Source organism: Excalfactoria chinensis, chromosome 8 (genome assembly GCF_039878825.1).
Source record: "Excalfactoria chinensis isolate bCotChi1 chromosome 8, bCotChi1.hap2, whole genome shotgun sequence".
Lineage (NCBI taxonomy): Eukaryota > Metazoa > Chordata > Aves > Galliformes > Phasianidae > Excalfactoria > Excalfactoria chinensis.
In genome coordinates this window covers 347,265-364,075 of record NC_092832.1, presented here as the reverse complement: position 1 = coordinate 364,075, position 16,811 = coordinate 347,265, and the positions used below count along the sequence as shown (strand labels likewise).

Here is a 16,811-nt window from a genome sequence, read left to right as displayed (position 1 = left end):
ACGTAATTACATTCAATTCAAGTTAACATCTCTTACCAGGCGTAATACTAGAAAATGAAACACTTGAAACTCTCTGAAAAGGATAACCATCCTTATCGTAGCCCATTATTTTAAGAAAAAAAGCTTCGTCTGGCGGAATAAAGTCAGAAATGTTCCATAATCCATACGGCTTTTGGTCAGGATAGTATTTCACAGGCAAGGTCTTAATAGGTTCCCCTGAAATACTCAGAAGCTCAAGACGGTCTATTCTGGCTGGAAGAAGGATCCCTGTGGTATTTAGCAGCACAAAGGTAGGAATCCCTAGAAAAACAGAAATATGCTATTTCAAGTGTTTAAATAAACAAATTCCAATAAATTCTATGTGGAATTGCCCACCATCCCGAGAATGCACCATTCAGTTTTAACCTTTACTTACAAAGTAGCAGGAAAATAAGCTGCTCTAGAATGTCCTCTGCTTATTAGCTGTCAGGAGACACAGCACTGGTTAGAGCTTAAATTACTATTTTCCAACAGGTGTTCCTGAAATAGCAGACTCTGAGTTAACTGCTCTCCGTGGCCCAAGACTTTCTCTTAGGCTCCAAAACTATCAAAAGCAAATTACAAGGCATTCATAGCAAAAACCACAGAATATGTGTGACAATTTTTTTTATTTTTATTTTATTTTTTTTTTAAAAAAGCTAACAGTATTAGCCTCAAATTTATCCAAGTTCACTAGAAAGATCATCCTACTTTATTTTTGGTTCCTCATACTCCCAAAAGCTTTCATTGCTTAGCATAGAATAAAATGAATATAAACCTTTCACTGGTCTGCTGGATGTTTTCTTGAAGTCTAACGTTGGCTTCTTGGAAAACCCAGCTCGAAATTCAATAGTGCTGAGACCCGTGATCCGAACAGAGTGCCTTCCACTGCTCGATGTCTGAAAAGGCAACAGTTGAAGTTTCTGAACCGTACACTGAGGTCAGTACAAAGAATTCATAGGAGGCTTATGTCAAGAATTATATGAAAAAGGCATTTAATAATGCTCTACTTTTGGACACTCATACCAATAACTGCAGGACCTGCAAAAAGAGGCAGCTGATTTTGCCTTAGGTAACCCACAATGCAAACACAAAAGACCAACAATTACTTTAACACGCCACTGACAGTAACTGAATAACATTTCTGGAAGTTTAGATTATGACTTTTGTGAAGTGTAATACAAAACAGGAAATGAAACAGATGTCATTGGAAAAATCAGCACATATTTTCTGCTGGTCATTAACATAAATAATTTACTTCCAGTGCTACAATAATGTATTTTATCTTTTTATTTATTAGTAAGCTCAATTTTTAGAACATATGCATAACTACTTTTATCTGTGAGTTATATGCAGACATCACAAATATTCCATATTCCAAAGTGGCATGTACAGAGCAGCCTCCATCAGTGCAGCATGTTAGACGCACTCCTCTTTCCCATCCAGGGTCCTAGTCACAGATCTAAGGATGCAGAAGTAGCTCTTTCTGCAAGCTTTATTCTTCTGTGCAAGGCAAATCAAAATAATTGTAGGACTGAGGAATGAGTTATTTTTTTATCATTGCATGCTGAAGAATAAAAAGAACATAAGGCTTTTGTCCTCACCTACTTTCACACTGCCCAGCTGTTAGGAAAAACTGCTGTGCTGAGCATAGCATTAGATGTTACAAAAGCTTAACAGACAAAGCCATGGACAATATCATCCAGAGCAGCAGGAAAAAAAAATCATAAGACTTGAATGGCTGTGAAGAGTGATCTCTACAATGCCAAGATCTAATCTGAATTTAGTAGAATCTACTCAAATTTTTTGTTCAGAGACAATGCAACCTATGAGACATACAACATAAAGAAAACCATTATTAAAGTAACATTATCAGGACTTATCTATCATGAGACCATCATCTAATAAAGCCTTAAAATACATAATTCCTTCAGTCAGTAAGCCTCTCCAACACAGCTGCATGTTAATATTAAATTAAGCCGTTGTTTTTCATAACTAACAGCCGGGGAGAGCTGTTTAGACACTGACAAATTGCTGTCTATCTGCTTAAAACCACCTGTTTGCTCCTATTTGTTTAGCCTTTCACCTCAGAAAATCACTAATAAAGCTTTTTATATAAACCAGCTGCTAAGAATATAAATATTTCAGACTGTCAAGCAACTTGCGTTGTCAGGCATTAATTGGCAGTTAAAATTGCATTAGATAAATTCAGTGACAAAATTCTTTTCACACTCTTGTGCATCTGTATTAGGAATTTACAGCACAATTACATTTCTCACAAGGTTTTTCCTAAATTTTTAGTCATACCTTCAATATCATAGAGCAAACAAACAAACAAACAAAAAAAAAAAAAAAAAAAAAGAACAGTGACTAAAGCTAAGTATATAATTCACAAAAAAGCAATGTATGGGGAAATTATTTACCTTTAGAAATTATTCAGACTTTTGGACACTTCAAGTTTTAGAGCTAGAACAACCTTATAAAATGTTATCACTAAACAATAAATGTGCCTAGAAGCTCTCAGTGCTGTGCAAACACTTAACGATAAACTTTATCCCAAAGGACTGCTTTCCAGTAAGTACTTTTCTAATCTCTTTTCAATATTATCAAGTATCAGTGGAATTATGTTATTGTTTTCCTTCTTTCCTGGATGGCCGAAATAAGATCAAAAAGATGGACGTGCTTCCAGCACAGTGCAGAAAGCAAACATTTATGTCAAATGAATCAGAAAAAATAAATATCATCTTGCAAACAGCACAACATGAAGTTTTCCAAAATGTATAGATCTAGAAACAAATGCTTGAAAAAAAACACTGGTCTTGCTTGAATACAAGCAAAGTTACTAACAACCAAAAAATAAAACAAACAAAAAAACCCAGCAAAAACCTCTTATCTTAAAACAGTTTACAGTGGAAAGAAAAACAAGCTAAACTAATAAATAGATTTTTAACTGCACTGTTATATTTATATTTATTTATAATATATATAATATATTTATTTATTTATTATATATTTATATTTACAGTGATAGAGATATGCAGCTGAACTGAGATTTAAGTTACATCCCCACTGAGAAGAAATTATGGAGCGATTTGACATTATGCTCCTATGAATCAGCTACTACAGGACTGTCTTCCCCCTCCCATCACTCTTCTCAACCACACAAACAGTAATTTAATCTTACAAGATTCTGTGGCACTGCTCAGGTACTGGAAGAGAGCCTGAAAGGTTCTTACAGTGAGAGTGGGGCAGGTCTCTTCTCACTAGTGGCATGTGACAGGACAAGGGGAAATGGTCTCAAGTTGCGCCAGGGCAAGTTTAGGTTGGATATTAGGAAGAACTTCTTTACAGAAAGGGTAGTTAGGGACTGGAATGGGCTCCCCAGGGAGGTGGTTGAATCGCCATCCCTGGATGTGTTTAAGAGCCGTTTGGATGTGGTGCTCAGGGATATGATTTAGCAGAGGGTTTTTAGAGGTAGGGTACTGCTTAAGCTGCTGTTAGGACTTGATATCTTCAAGGTCTTTTCCAACCTGGGTGATTCTATGATTCTATAAAAAGTAAATATTTCAGCTATGTGAGTTCAATTCACAGCCCCCCACTCTCTGTAGCAACATATCTTAAGTGCTCGAGGTTATTTTATTTGATCATCTTAGATTTATACAACCATGATATGGCATTCACAGGAACATGAGGCTGACTGCAAACATGTAAACAAGCACCATAACTCAGAGAAAACCCCACAAAAGCAATTTCTGACATAGGCAGCCTGGGCAAGGAGGCCCACCAAGTTGCTACAGGTAGTTCTACGATGATCATTTCAGACATGTTAATAATCATTTCATGTTTGGAGTTTACTACTAATGATGTTGGTCTCACCTTTATAATATTTCCAGTAATTCAGGATCCATTCTGTAACTTTATGCATTAGAATACCACTTATGTGGACAAACTGATTTCCACACTGTAGGACTTAAGTAATTTACTGATAAAGAGTTAGAATTAAATGTTGATTTGTTGACTTCATGGATCTGCTAACAAAACCTTTGTCCTATGAAATGCAAATCATCTCCCTCTCTCTCGTTCCTCCAGACTTGCTTTACAGAGCAAAGCCTCTCTGTGCCCGGGCACCCTACATTCCCTGCTAACTAGACTGCAAAAAATTCAGTGCTCACTTCATCTTTTTTCCATCCAAAGAAAAAAGGATTTTATTGCAGGCAGTAACATTTACTACCTATCTATCTCTGGGCAGCTTGGTCAGGTGGTTGGTGACCCTGCTGGTGGCAGGGGGCTTGGAATTACATGATCATTCTTGATCCTTTTCAACTCAGACCATTCTGTGATTCTATGATCTAACTACGTTAACATCTTCATACGAATTTTGTCATCATATAGAGGTCATATAGAGCATATAGAACATCACATAGAGCTCAAAAAAAGCATTTAGTATAAAACCATATGCATGAATATTTTGATAAATAATGTAGGAGATAATTACACAACCCTCTAGTAAACTACAAGACAATTCACACATTATTTCTGCAATAACTATACCTTTATCGTCCATGTTCCAGGCTCTGGATCTTTGACATTTACTACTTTTGCAGAGTTGTGGATATTCAGCAATTCATTCAGTCCCAATCCTTTGCTGATCTGTTTACCTAAATTAATTAATTAATTGACAATAAATACAGAGTATTGCTTAAAAAAAAAAAAAAGAGACTAAGTACAATATTTTTCTTCATTTCTCATGAATACTTGATACTTGACTTACTACTTAGCATAGTCAATGACATTTACAACAGTCAAAATCCTTTGCAATTCGTTGCCAGAATACCAAAAATGATCATTTATTTTCACTCTTTTCATTCACTTGGGAGTCCCAGTACAGTCTTCAGCTTCAGTCTTCAGTTGCTGGGTTCCTAAACTCTGTACATAAAGTAAATCAAAGCAAGATCTCTTCTTCCCAGAGAATATAACCAGATCCCAGTGAAAGAAAGCAGTACTGAAGCACACTTCCTCAAAAGAGATTCTTAAAGATATCTACCTTAACCAACATGACAGCTGCCAGCCCACTCACTTTTCTGTCAAGTAGACCTGTTCCAAGTAGGATTAGATCCATACAAATGTTGACAAGCCAGGTTTTCCAGTCATTCAAGCATTAGCGTGTGACTGATGGTCACTGAATCCCTCACAGGGAATTTGGCTTGTAAGGCATTGCTGACCTCAATAAAATACTACAAGTTTCCATAATGCACCATACCATACTTTATATGTACACTTACACATAAAAATATACGGATGGTTGTATGCAGGAACTGGTTCCCTATAGAAGCATTTTGCTCCATTAATGGTGACATGTGCCTTCATCACTTAAAACAGCTCTAGCTGTTTCAGAGCACTGAAAAGAAATTCTAAAGTTAGGAACAGAGTGTCTCAGAATCAGTTTTCAAGAGTTCCTCAGATTCACCTGCACTAATTTCAATTAAAATATAACGGCCTTAGATACATGCAGCTGCCCTAGAAGAAAGGAAAATATACAAGTGGGATCAAAGTTTCCTCTGAGCCTGAGAGGTGATCAAGACTGGTGTTACTGTGCTCTCTGAGCAATATTTAAACAAGTCAGAATGCCTCACTTTAGGACAGACTAAATTAGATCACAGGGAAACAATACTGTGCATAGGATATTTCCATGACAATATAACTTGAGCAATATCCTCAGCCAAAGGCCATTCAGAAAATACAAAGTATGATCTGAATATATTTCTGGAGAGACATTTCCAGGTTCCCAAGGCATCAGCTTAATTACTTTTGAACTACAAACTGCAGATCAGCATACAAATCTCCTTCCACATCACAAAGTGTACAGAGATTAACACATGGGAGGGTTTGATTCTGAAATTCTTTCTTGGTTTAAAGCATGGGTGTCCAACCTTTTGGCTTCTTGTATCACACTGAATGAACAGTAATTATCATGGGTTGCATATATGTATGTTGCTCTGAATGTAATGCCTCCTGTTTATTTCCATTGAAACTACAACAGACACAAAGAGAACAACAGCACTGTTTGATAGAGCAAATTCTCAACTATGACATGCAGTTTTTCAACAGTCACCAACACTAGCTGTGCATTTTCTCCAGCAGTGAAAAAGAGTCTGCATGCCACACTAATAAAAATCTGCACCAACAGAGGTGACCCAGCGTTGCTCTTGCCATTACTGAGACATGCCAGCTAACCCTCAGTGTGCTCACATCCACTGGTTGGTCTCCATAAATGCTCAGCAAACACTGACAATGTTTGCCATTTTTTCTGCATGGAGAAATTCAATGACATACTTTTGTTTCATACACACCACTACGTCAGACACCATTCTGTCAGACTGCCCCTCTGCTGCCACCCTGCGTGGTAAGAAAATGCAACGGAATATTGGCAGGAAGGTTCAACCTCTACAGCTGTACAACCAACATCCATCTCTAACATCATGGGCCATCATAACAAAACAGGAAGCATTACTTTCAGAGCAGCTTTTTGAGGATTAAAAAAAAAATCTGTTAAGAGAGGTCTTACAAAATTCTACTAATGAGACACAATCAAATTTTCCTTTGAGTTGAACATCTGATTGCAATTCTATATGTCCCATTTGAAAATTTGCAAGAAATTCATGTCAACTGAAACCAGAATCAACTACACAAAAAAAATAATTTTTTTGCAATCTTGATACCTATTCTCATATTCTTTTATCAAAATGGAAAGTAAGGCTGCATACTTTTTCCACTGTTTACAGGACTGCATTCATCCAGTGTATCATGATGCATGAAATTATTAGCCATAAGTTTAATCAGCCCTGCACTGCACCCCCCCCATGTCTTGGTTTCAGCCCAGACCACCTTGCAGAACACTGATCTTTGGTTGATGCTGAGTGATAGGTGCATGCCCAGGGCCAGTCTGCTCTGTGAGGAAGAGCTGCTGCCACAATGGCTCAGGGCTGGGGGCAGTTGTAGTATGGGCTACAGCCAGACCACAGACAGCCTGCATGCCCAGTTTAAAGAATACTGGTTTAGCTCTCAACAGCATGTGAGAGAAAAACCATCAAATGTAACTCCAAAATGATGGTTCGGTGACTATACAAATATAAAATACAAAAAGCATTAGTATCCAGAAATTTCAATGCAAGGAAAGTAAGAAAACGGAAGGAGGTGAGAAGAGAGAGAATTTCTGAAATTATGATACTGCTTTTCAAAATGCAAGGACACTAGTCATTCACATAAATATGGCCTTCCCTGTTGAAGACAGATTATTTGCTTTTTTATTCTTTTTTGCTGTTGTTGCTGTTTCTTTTTCTTTTTTTCTTTCCTTTTTTTTTTTTTTTTTTTTTTAAAAAAAAAAAAAAACATGGTAGAATACTATAGCATGCATAAGTTACTTTACCTAAAGGATCATGAATTTCAATTGCTGGTGAAGGACCACTCAAGGACACTGTAACCTCTTTCAGACTTGGATCGAAGGGGATCTGCCAAGTATTTACAGCCATGGTCAAATGGTCTGTAGACAAGAGATGTATTTTGGAGGCTTGAACTGCTTCTTCAACCCATTTCAGCACCTAGAAGAAAAAATACATTACTTTGCTGAAATACCATCTGTATTTGTTATTGAAATATTTTCTGTTGAAATACTATCTCTACCGTCTGTAGATGGTTAACGTGAAATCTCTACAAGATCACTTTTTTCAGCAGTCATTTTATCATCTGACACCACACAGTTACCACACCCTCCTGAGAGGATAGAGGACTTACCTAATACAAAGACTCACTACATTAATTTCAATAAACTATTCTAAAGACAGCACAAACATAGTTTCCACTCATATCAGTAACATGCAATAGCATGAGAACACGGAAAGAATAATAGCACAGCACAGAACTTGTAATACACAGGAAACAAAGCTCTTACACCATGGCAAAGGCATTCTTCAACTTCTACAGTTCAAATCAATAATCCATATACATAACATGACAAAACAGATCTAAAATAGATGGTCTGGAAACACGACAAGCACCAGAACTGTACTGTCTTGTTTCTGCTGTTATAAATTCTGAAGTGAATATGCCTAGTCAGGCTTAAGGCAAATATATTTTAAAAAATATTAATACTTAAGAAGATATTACTGAAGCCAAGATCAACAGATTGTTGAAAGGAAACAGACCTAGATATGCCTGTATAGACACACGCTGTAGAATTACACAGTAATTTCAAATGGGAATTAACAATATACATATATGCATATTTCTGTTCACACACTATTAATTACCCAAAGGAAGAAGGAAAATTTCCTTATCCAGGTGTATTGAGCACTTGCCATCTATGGGCTTCGAATTTCTTCTCTAAATATCTGATATAACGTATCACTTGACAAAGAATTCAGTACATAACAGAAAATAATGCTTTAGAAAGTTAATTCTTGTAACTAGATCTGAATCTGTGCCTTACAAAATTTTAATCCTTGTCTTAAAACATTATCAATCAACAAATATCAAATTTAATAAAAATTTAAATAATTTTTAAAAAGCATTCGAAGGAGATCTATTCAAAACATAATAATAATAACTGAATAAAATAGTGATAACCTACATAGAACTGTAAGTCTCACCGGACTCTGTTTCAACTACAATAACTCTCAAGTACAGCACTGTCAGGTGACCTCGTACCAGTAACAACCCAGGCCCTGCAGCAGCCCTGGGATAGCAGCACCTCTGGGACAGCAGACTCAAAAGGGCAAAATATGGCCTACCAGGGAAGAAAAGAGAGCAAGGAAGAGCCTTGCAGCACCGGGATAGAAAAAAAATAATAATAAAGATGCCACTCAACATCTCTGCAATAAAGCTACTCAAGCAAGAAACACCTTTCCTGATGCTATTCAGTAACCATTTAGATGAGCTGTCGAATGCTGGAACAGGAACTATAAGGCTTCATGAAGATCCAACTAATTTTACATTTTACTTTTAGAAATCAGACATTCAGGTCCAAAAATGCTTCTCAAAGTAGTTTCAGTCTGTTCTACTAACATTTTCCTACCATGGCCATGCCTCTTTTTTGTGTGTTAGGTATATGGGAAGGTTTCCAGTTAATTCCAGGATTTTAGGTTCATTGTGACATTTTTAAACTGTAAGATTTAATGAACCCACCTGAATTTTCAGAAGAAAGGAATATTACTTTCTGGCTTAAGTTTAAACTTGTTTTAAGTTAAGCAAAATACATCAAGTCGCAAGGTAAAGCATTCTTGCAGATGCTTGGACAATATGTAAAACATACTGGTATTTATACATAAAATTATTTCTTAAACTCAGAAGTGCTGATATTACACTAGTACCTGAAAATTCTTGAAAATTTTGTCAAATGAGACTGTAACATACACATGAGTCCAAATAAATAAAGATTCCTACATAAGAATTTAAGTTCCCAAGATACGCTTTTTGAGGACTCCTCATGATTACTGCATCTTCCCAAGTCCCAGCCAGCCTTTCCTTGAGCAGAAAGCTCAGCAGTGGATATGGTACAGATGGCAGCCCACCCATCCAGTGCTCCCAGACCAGTTCTGTGCTTAATACTTTAATTTGTAAAGAGTTAAAATGTCAGATCTAAATGAGCAGTTGATCTCACTCTCATACACTAGCTTGTGAGAAAAGCTTCTCTACAACTAATTGAGTTTCCTACTAAAATCATTATTTCACAGTAAAAATAAACTAGAATTTGATATCTTCGCAGTGCAGCTTTCCTAGGTGGGGCTTTCCCACAGGATCAATTTGCAACATAATTCTGCTTGCTGGAATTAACCCCAAATTGCCTTTTGCCACCAGTTATCCCCTCCTCCCACTCATGCCTCCCTCCCAAAAAACTTACCAATTATTTTGTATGAATTAATTTGTTTTTCCTTTTACAAATATAGCTACCTGCATTTTCAAACAGATGAAAAAAACCCACACAATTCTACCTCAGTCAATCTGAAATCACTATAAAAGCTGAAAAACCATCTACGCACATTATAAACCAACACAGGATACCTAGTCAAGTTTGCTTCAAACTATTTCTGCAATTAATAAGAAGTGATCTAAGTTTGTTGGAATTAGAGTGATAAAATTACTAATGGAGAACATGCATGATCCCAGCGATCCCAAAGCACTTTGTGGAACCTTGACTTATCTGTCACTGGGGTCATGCTGCAAGCCAGATCATTAAAGGATCTGGATCTAAAAAAAATTCAAGGAGGGAGAAAATATCTTAAAAGGAAACAAAACTCAACAGCACATTGCTTCAGCAAAATAATTTAAGAGAAGTCAGATTCTTCCTGCTTTGAAAGAAAAAGGCTGTGGGTTCTCCCTCCAACTCTCAGTCCTACAGCATATTAATTCTCCTTATAGCAAATTTTGCTTTCATACAGCATAGATCACATCAAGCTATCACAGCACCATGTTACAGCTTAAAAAATGGGAGGAAAGTGGGAAGTCTCTCCTGTTGGAAATTCAACAGCAGCATGCAACTGTTTATTTCAAAACAAAAGCCTAATCTAAACTAATGCTTTTTATGAACACCAGACATCCTTTTTGTCAAAGAAGAGTGATGAACTATGGAAATGGTTCCAAAAGTTTGCTTTGTTCCAAAGGTAAATTAAATGAAGCCTTGTAGCCAATCACTGGAGACATGGGTAACAATTATTATTTAATGATACCCAGCAGTTTAGCATACTTCAAGAGAAGAATAAAGAACTAGAAAATGTGTTTTCAATAAAGTGAAGCAATTCCATTCCTCTTCTACTCCCTCTTACTATCTGACCCCAAAACACAGTTTCAGTCAACCATCAAGTAAATCCAGGCAACATTATGCCACAAAATTCCATCAGCAATTCAAGCAGCACTGGGAAAAGAGAAGCCTGCCATCGGCCCAGCTCTGCACTGGTCCACTGCTGAAAAAAATGGTATACTTGCAACTGTGATGCTACTATGGTTATTTTAAGGAAAGTTGCCGGTCTTTGAACAGAAAAAATATGCCTGGCGTGCTTCCATGTCAACCTCTTCTGAACCATCCATCTTTCTTCACACAACAGCCTGTCACCACCTTCTTTGCATGCTCTGCAAGACACTAGCCATCTATTATTTAGGGGTTTGGAATGGAACCAACTTTTCAGCTTTTGGCTTCTCCATTGAGACAATCTAATGCAGTGCCCACTGCACAAAGCCAGGCTGATTTGGCATGGTGAGCATGTCTCTTACCAGAAATGGGAACTAAGCCTCCCTAATAAAATCCAACAAACAGTTCATTAATACACAATCAAATTGGATAAAAAGTCTAACCTAGAGTGCCCATGATTGTCTATCTTACTGAGTAACCCAAAAACACAAGGCCAGGAGACAGCTTCTGAATTACTCTGTCAAAGTTTGTTTGATTGAACTACCACTACACGGTGCCAGATGTCTGCATGAAAACAAAAATAAGTTTATATGTATTCACAAGACAACACGTTTCAGAAGTTGTAAATCATAGGGTTGTATTCTGAATGTGATAACTTACAGCATGTCCCAGTACATTTGGGAAAGTTTAATCATAAAGTCACTTTAACAAAGTCAGAGAGAGATGACAAGTCTGAGATAAAACATGTTGAACATACAACTATCATTGCACAATAAACAAAATTGCATTAATGTAATGGAAGACCACTAAAATTCATATGACTAGATTCCTTAAGAAGTCTCAATATAGAGATTTCACTGTGTTTTCTGACAAAGAGAAGGGAATCACATACTTCTCCATCTCTACCTTTTTCACTCATCTCCCTCTAGATTTCCATTTTATCTATGATTACTAGATTTCTATTTGTCTGTCTGGCAGACTGATAACACTTATCTTCTAGTTCTGACTTCTTATTAACGATGCAAACTTAATTTTGTTATCTTTCTTATAAGGTGCCTGGTACCATGCACGGGTGGTAGTCATACATGGATTCAACTCTATCCAGGTTACCACGAATGAGAGCTTGGTCTTTCTTCTTCCATACCTATACATAGGTATATACCAACATTTTTAAAGTACCTCCTACTTTTGTTTAAAAAACAAACAAAACAAACAAACAAAAAAAAAAACTAGGCATATTGAAATGTATTTCCTTACATAAAACTAGGTACACAACAATATATATAAGTATTATTTTGAGATCCTCTAGTTCCTTCTCTCTAATTTTAGACTGATTAAGCTAACAAGGACTCTGTCCTCATGCCTTTGTTTTTAGTTTGTGCAATGGCTTTGTAACTACAAAACTGTCACTGCCTTAATCCCCTTATACTTTCTTACCAAGAGATGAACAATACCTTTTTGTCTCACAGAATTATTATAGGAAACGACACAGCAAGTCTTTGGATGCTAGAGAAAACCTTAGCTACAAGTCCAGTTTATGAATTCTGTGTAGGCTGGTTGATGACCACAAGGCTACTCAAGAGTTCCCTTAGTGTAGAATTTGCCCTGGGATGATACAGTTTATATTGTGCAACTGCCATTTCAGAAAGAAAATAGAGCACAAACACCTTTGCTTCTAATCCAAATACATATCAGAACAGGAAGGTACAGAGAGTAGCTAAAATTCAGAGCAGAACCCTACCTCAGTTTTTAAGCAAATGTTTTTGAGACTTTTTCAATTCCAAAAGTGAAAATGGGAGCCAAGAGAATGACCCAGCTGTCTTCACTCTTGCAGTAACTTGCTAGTATAGTTCATTTTCTTCCAGAATTGCTTATTGAACTTTGGAGGAAGATCCATTTCCCAACCCTGTCATTCCAGTAAGGTTTGTAACACTGCTGTAACTCTAGTTCTGAAGTACATTTTTTCCTTTGGGACCATTGCAGAAAGCCCTTGAAACAACTGTAACTTTTGTTGCTCTTCCAAAATCTTGATGCATTTTAACAGAGGATAAAGGACAAAGAGAAAAATAATTTTTAACACTTCTCAAGAGAATTCGCCCTTGCAACTGGCCTTGCTGTCAAGTCACTACTTGGAATGCATACTGAAACCTGGAAAACATATGGAACGTGGTCTCTATTCCCATTTGTTTATTCTTCAAGAATATTTCTCTGACAGTCAAAGCTACAAGATTTGAAGTTAACTGTTTCATTGCTTAACTGTATGTAGCTTCATATTTCTATCCAAATTATTCTAATGTTTTTAAATGCATGTGGAAAAATGCTGTTTATCATGCTCCACAGCTGCTGCTCTGAACAGCTTTTCTTGTATTCCCAAAGTAAAATATAACCCAGACACTGCATGTCAAAATTATACAGTGAAAATAAATCATAAGCTATACGTAAAAATACACATTATGTTTGTATGTTGCTCTGATGTAATGCCTCCTGTTTATTTCCATGGAAACTACAATAGACACAAAGAGAACAACAGCACTGTTTGATAGAGCAAATTCTCAACTATGACATGCAGTTTTTCAACAGTCACCAACACTAGCTGTGCATTTTCTCCAGCAGTGAAAAAGAGTCTGCATGCCACACTAATAAAAATCTGCACCAACAGAGGTGACCCAGCGTTGCTCTTGCCATTACTGAGACATGCCAGCCAACCCTCAGTGTGCTCACATCCACTGGTTGGTCTCCATAAATGTTCAGCAAACACTGACAATGTTTGCCATTTTTTCTGCATGGAGAAATTCAATGACATACTTTTGTTTCATACACACCACTACGTCAGACACCATTCTGTCAGACTGCCCCTCTGCTGCCACCCTGCGTGGTAAGAAAATGCAACGGAATATTGGCAGGATACTGCCAATATTCCAAATGCTATCATTTGTCACAGGGCAACAAAATGTAATGCAATACTGGCAGTAAGATTCAGTCCCTACTGCTATCCCATTAATATTCACCTATGATGCTGTGAGTCAACATCATAACATAAGAGGCATTATTACTTTTGGAGCAGCCTTTGTGGATTAAAAGAAAAAAAAAATTACAAAAAAATGTAATACTGCTGAATCTCAAACACTTCGAAGTTAGGAAATGCAGGAATTAAGTCTGCCTGTTTCAATTGTCATTAAAACCTTATATTTGCAGTTGCTCATACTACTTTTTTCATAGAACCCAAGCTCCATTTGGACAGAGAAAAAACAGCTGTAACCACTTTTTCTTCCCTCATTTCGCACTTACTGTGCAATCTGTATTTCCAGAGCAGAACCATACACTCCCAGGTAGCACTGAGCTGCCTCTGCCATGAAACCATTCCTTCATTTTCTGCAGCAAGGCATTCTGATTGCCTAGGGGGAGGGAGAAGGCTGCAAGCAACATGGCTACACAAGCATGTATACAGTAGTTTTGAGCTTTTCACCTTCACATTACTCTTTTCAAGCAATAGAGAGGCCTTTTGCTGTTTTAACAAAGCAAAACAAAGCACTGTTTCCACAAGCAGCATTATCTAAACTTTCCCTGGTTCAGACCTACTGACCTGAGCTGTGAAGGTGTAACTCCTAGTTCCCCATCCTCAGTGAGGACTAACAACAGAAAGAGACAGGATGCTTTCCAGTGGGCTTTAGAGATTTATATTCACAGCAAAGAACTCACTGTGAATAATACTGGATTCCACGCCAGCTCCATGTGAACGTACAGGCAAGAACCTTCTGTGCCTTCCCTGCAAAAATGACTCCTTTTGCATCATTTCTTTCTACATGTTCTGTTACTGGTCTGATCCTAACTCCATCTTCTGTTCCCTTCTTAACTCATTTTATTCACATCATCACTTATATTCACACAAATTTCACAATTTTTCTTTACATTTTTTAACATAGTTTCATTCCCCTTGCAGGTCACTCAGTAACATCCTCTTTTACATCAGTGCCAACACAATGCTTGCAGTCACCTTCAGTCATGTTCAGGTCTCCCAGTGTTCCAATACTGTGTATGGAAGACACACTTCTTGCTTTTAAAAACCATTAAGGAATCTGTATTTGTAAGAAGCCTAGAAAAAAGAAAACTTTTTTGAGGAGTGAGAAGGTGGGGTAACATTTAGAACTTGGGTTAGAGTAAGAAAATCAATCAAATGTTTCAGGACTAAAAGAAATAAGGGACTCTTCCAGCTCACCCTCTTGTGAACTCCTGGTACTAGCCATGCTGTTCACTCATATTCATCAGACACAGTAATGACTGATATTTACCTCAAACAAATCAAGATGACCTGAAATCATGATTGGAATAACCAAGGAACCAATCTTGGGACATCAGAATTATTTCCAGGAATTTCTTTTCTTAATGCCCTCATAATAGAACGCAGTAAGCATGGTGTAACATAACTTCAGTTCAAATCAAAACTAGTGTTGTCTGTAAATAAACTAACAAAACTGGATGCTGGTATATAAATGTAGAATCTGTTCTTAATGACAGAGTTTAACTAAAGTTTAATGAGGATGCTCAATACAATTTAATTTGAAGTGTTTTGTACTGTTTAACCTTAATTTGCAGTCATGGAACAACACTGCAGCCAAGGAAACCCCAGCTTAATGAAACACTTTTCAAGATTAGGATTTGAATGCTTTGAAGAAAAGAGCGTAACAATCTTCCCAAGACAGATGAAAAATGAGAATGCTGCTGTTCTTTTAGATGAAAGGACTTACCCAACACAATAGGATAAACATCTGAAAACACAGTTTGCAAACTTTAAAACTGAAGAGTACTAAATTAATTTGTAGTTAAGTACAGTACTATTCACAATTTTTTAATAAAAATATAACTTATAACTCAAAATTAGAATATTAAATCTTTCCCTTTTAAGAACCACAAAGCACTTTTCCTCCTGTACTGACCTTGAACCATGTAACTCACCAAATTTTACCACATATGATAACATTTACTTGTACTATTAGAAACTTGTAACTCTGTGCTCAAAAACAAAAAAACATTACACATCTGATACATCTGATATTCTATATTAAATATATATATGTGTGTGTATACAGAAGAATTATAGGCAATAAAACCACAGTTTGTATTTCAGACCTTGAGAGTATTCAAATTGATCTATTGCACAGAAATCATGCCACACCTTTCAAAATACGGCCTTCCCTATTTATGGACCTTAATCCAGTAAGTAATAGCTCTCCTAAGTGGAGCTACCCATATATCTCATACTGGACTGAAGCCAACACAACTTTTTCAAACTGACCATAATTATAACCAGTACAGGCTGGGGGAAGACCTGCTGGAGAGGAGCTCTGCTGAGAGGGACCTGGGTGTCCTGGTGGACGACAGGTTAGCCATGAGCCAGCAGTGTGCCTTCATGGCCAAAAAGGCCAATGGCATTCTGGGGTGCATTAAAAAGAGCGTGTCCAGCAGGTTGAGGGAGGTGATCCTCCCCCTCTACTCTGCCCTGGTGAGGCCTCATCTGGAATACTGTGTCCAGTTCTGGGCTCCCCCGTACAAAAATGACAGGGACCTCTTGGAAAGAGTCCAGCGGAGGGCCACAAAGATGGTGAAGGGCCTGGAGCATCTCCCCTATGAGGAGAGACTTAGGGAACTGGGTCTGTTTAGCCTTGAGAAAAGAAGGCTGTGAGGGGACTTGATCCAGGTTTATAAATACCTGAGGTGTGGGAGCCATAGTGGCGAGGCTGGTCTCTTTTCAGTAGTGCGTGGGGACAGAACTAGGGGCAATGGGCTGAAACTTCAGCATAGGAAGTTCCGCACGAATGTGCGCAAGAACTTCTTTACAGTGAGGGTGACGGAGCACTGGAACAGGCTGCACAGGGAGGTGGTGAAGTCTTCTTCT

General features: G+C 37.4%; 1 protein-coding gene across 6 annotated transcripts in view; it reads right to left on the bottom strand.

The window, feature by feature from the left end:
* HMCN1 (hemicentin 1) overlaps positions 1-16,811 on the bottom strand; it is a 183,331-nt gene that overhangs the window by 135,878 nt on the left and 30,642 nt on the right. For all 6 annotated transcript variants that reach the window (XR_011904486.1, XM_072343169.1, XM_072343164.1 and 3 more), the window contains exons 5-8: positions 7,445-7,616; positions 4,570-4,676; positions 797-917; positions 37-300 (exon numbers count right to left, since the gene is read on the bottom strand). Coding sequence is in view for 5 of the 6 variants with exons in the window: in XM_072343169.1 (XP_072199270.1) it covers positions 37-300; positions 797-917; positions 4,570-4,676; positions 7,445-7,616 (664 nt within the window). In the remaining variant the exon portion in view is untranslated. The remainder of the gene's footprint in view (positions 1-36; positions 301-796; positions 918-4,569; positions 4,677-7,444; positions 7,617-16,811) is intronic.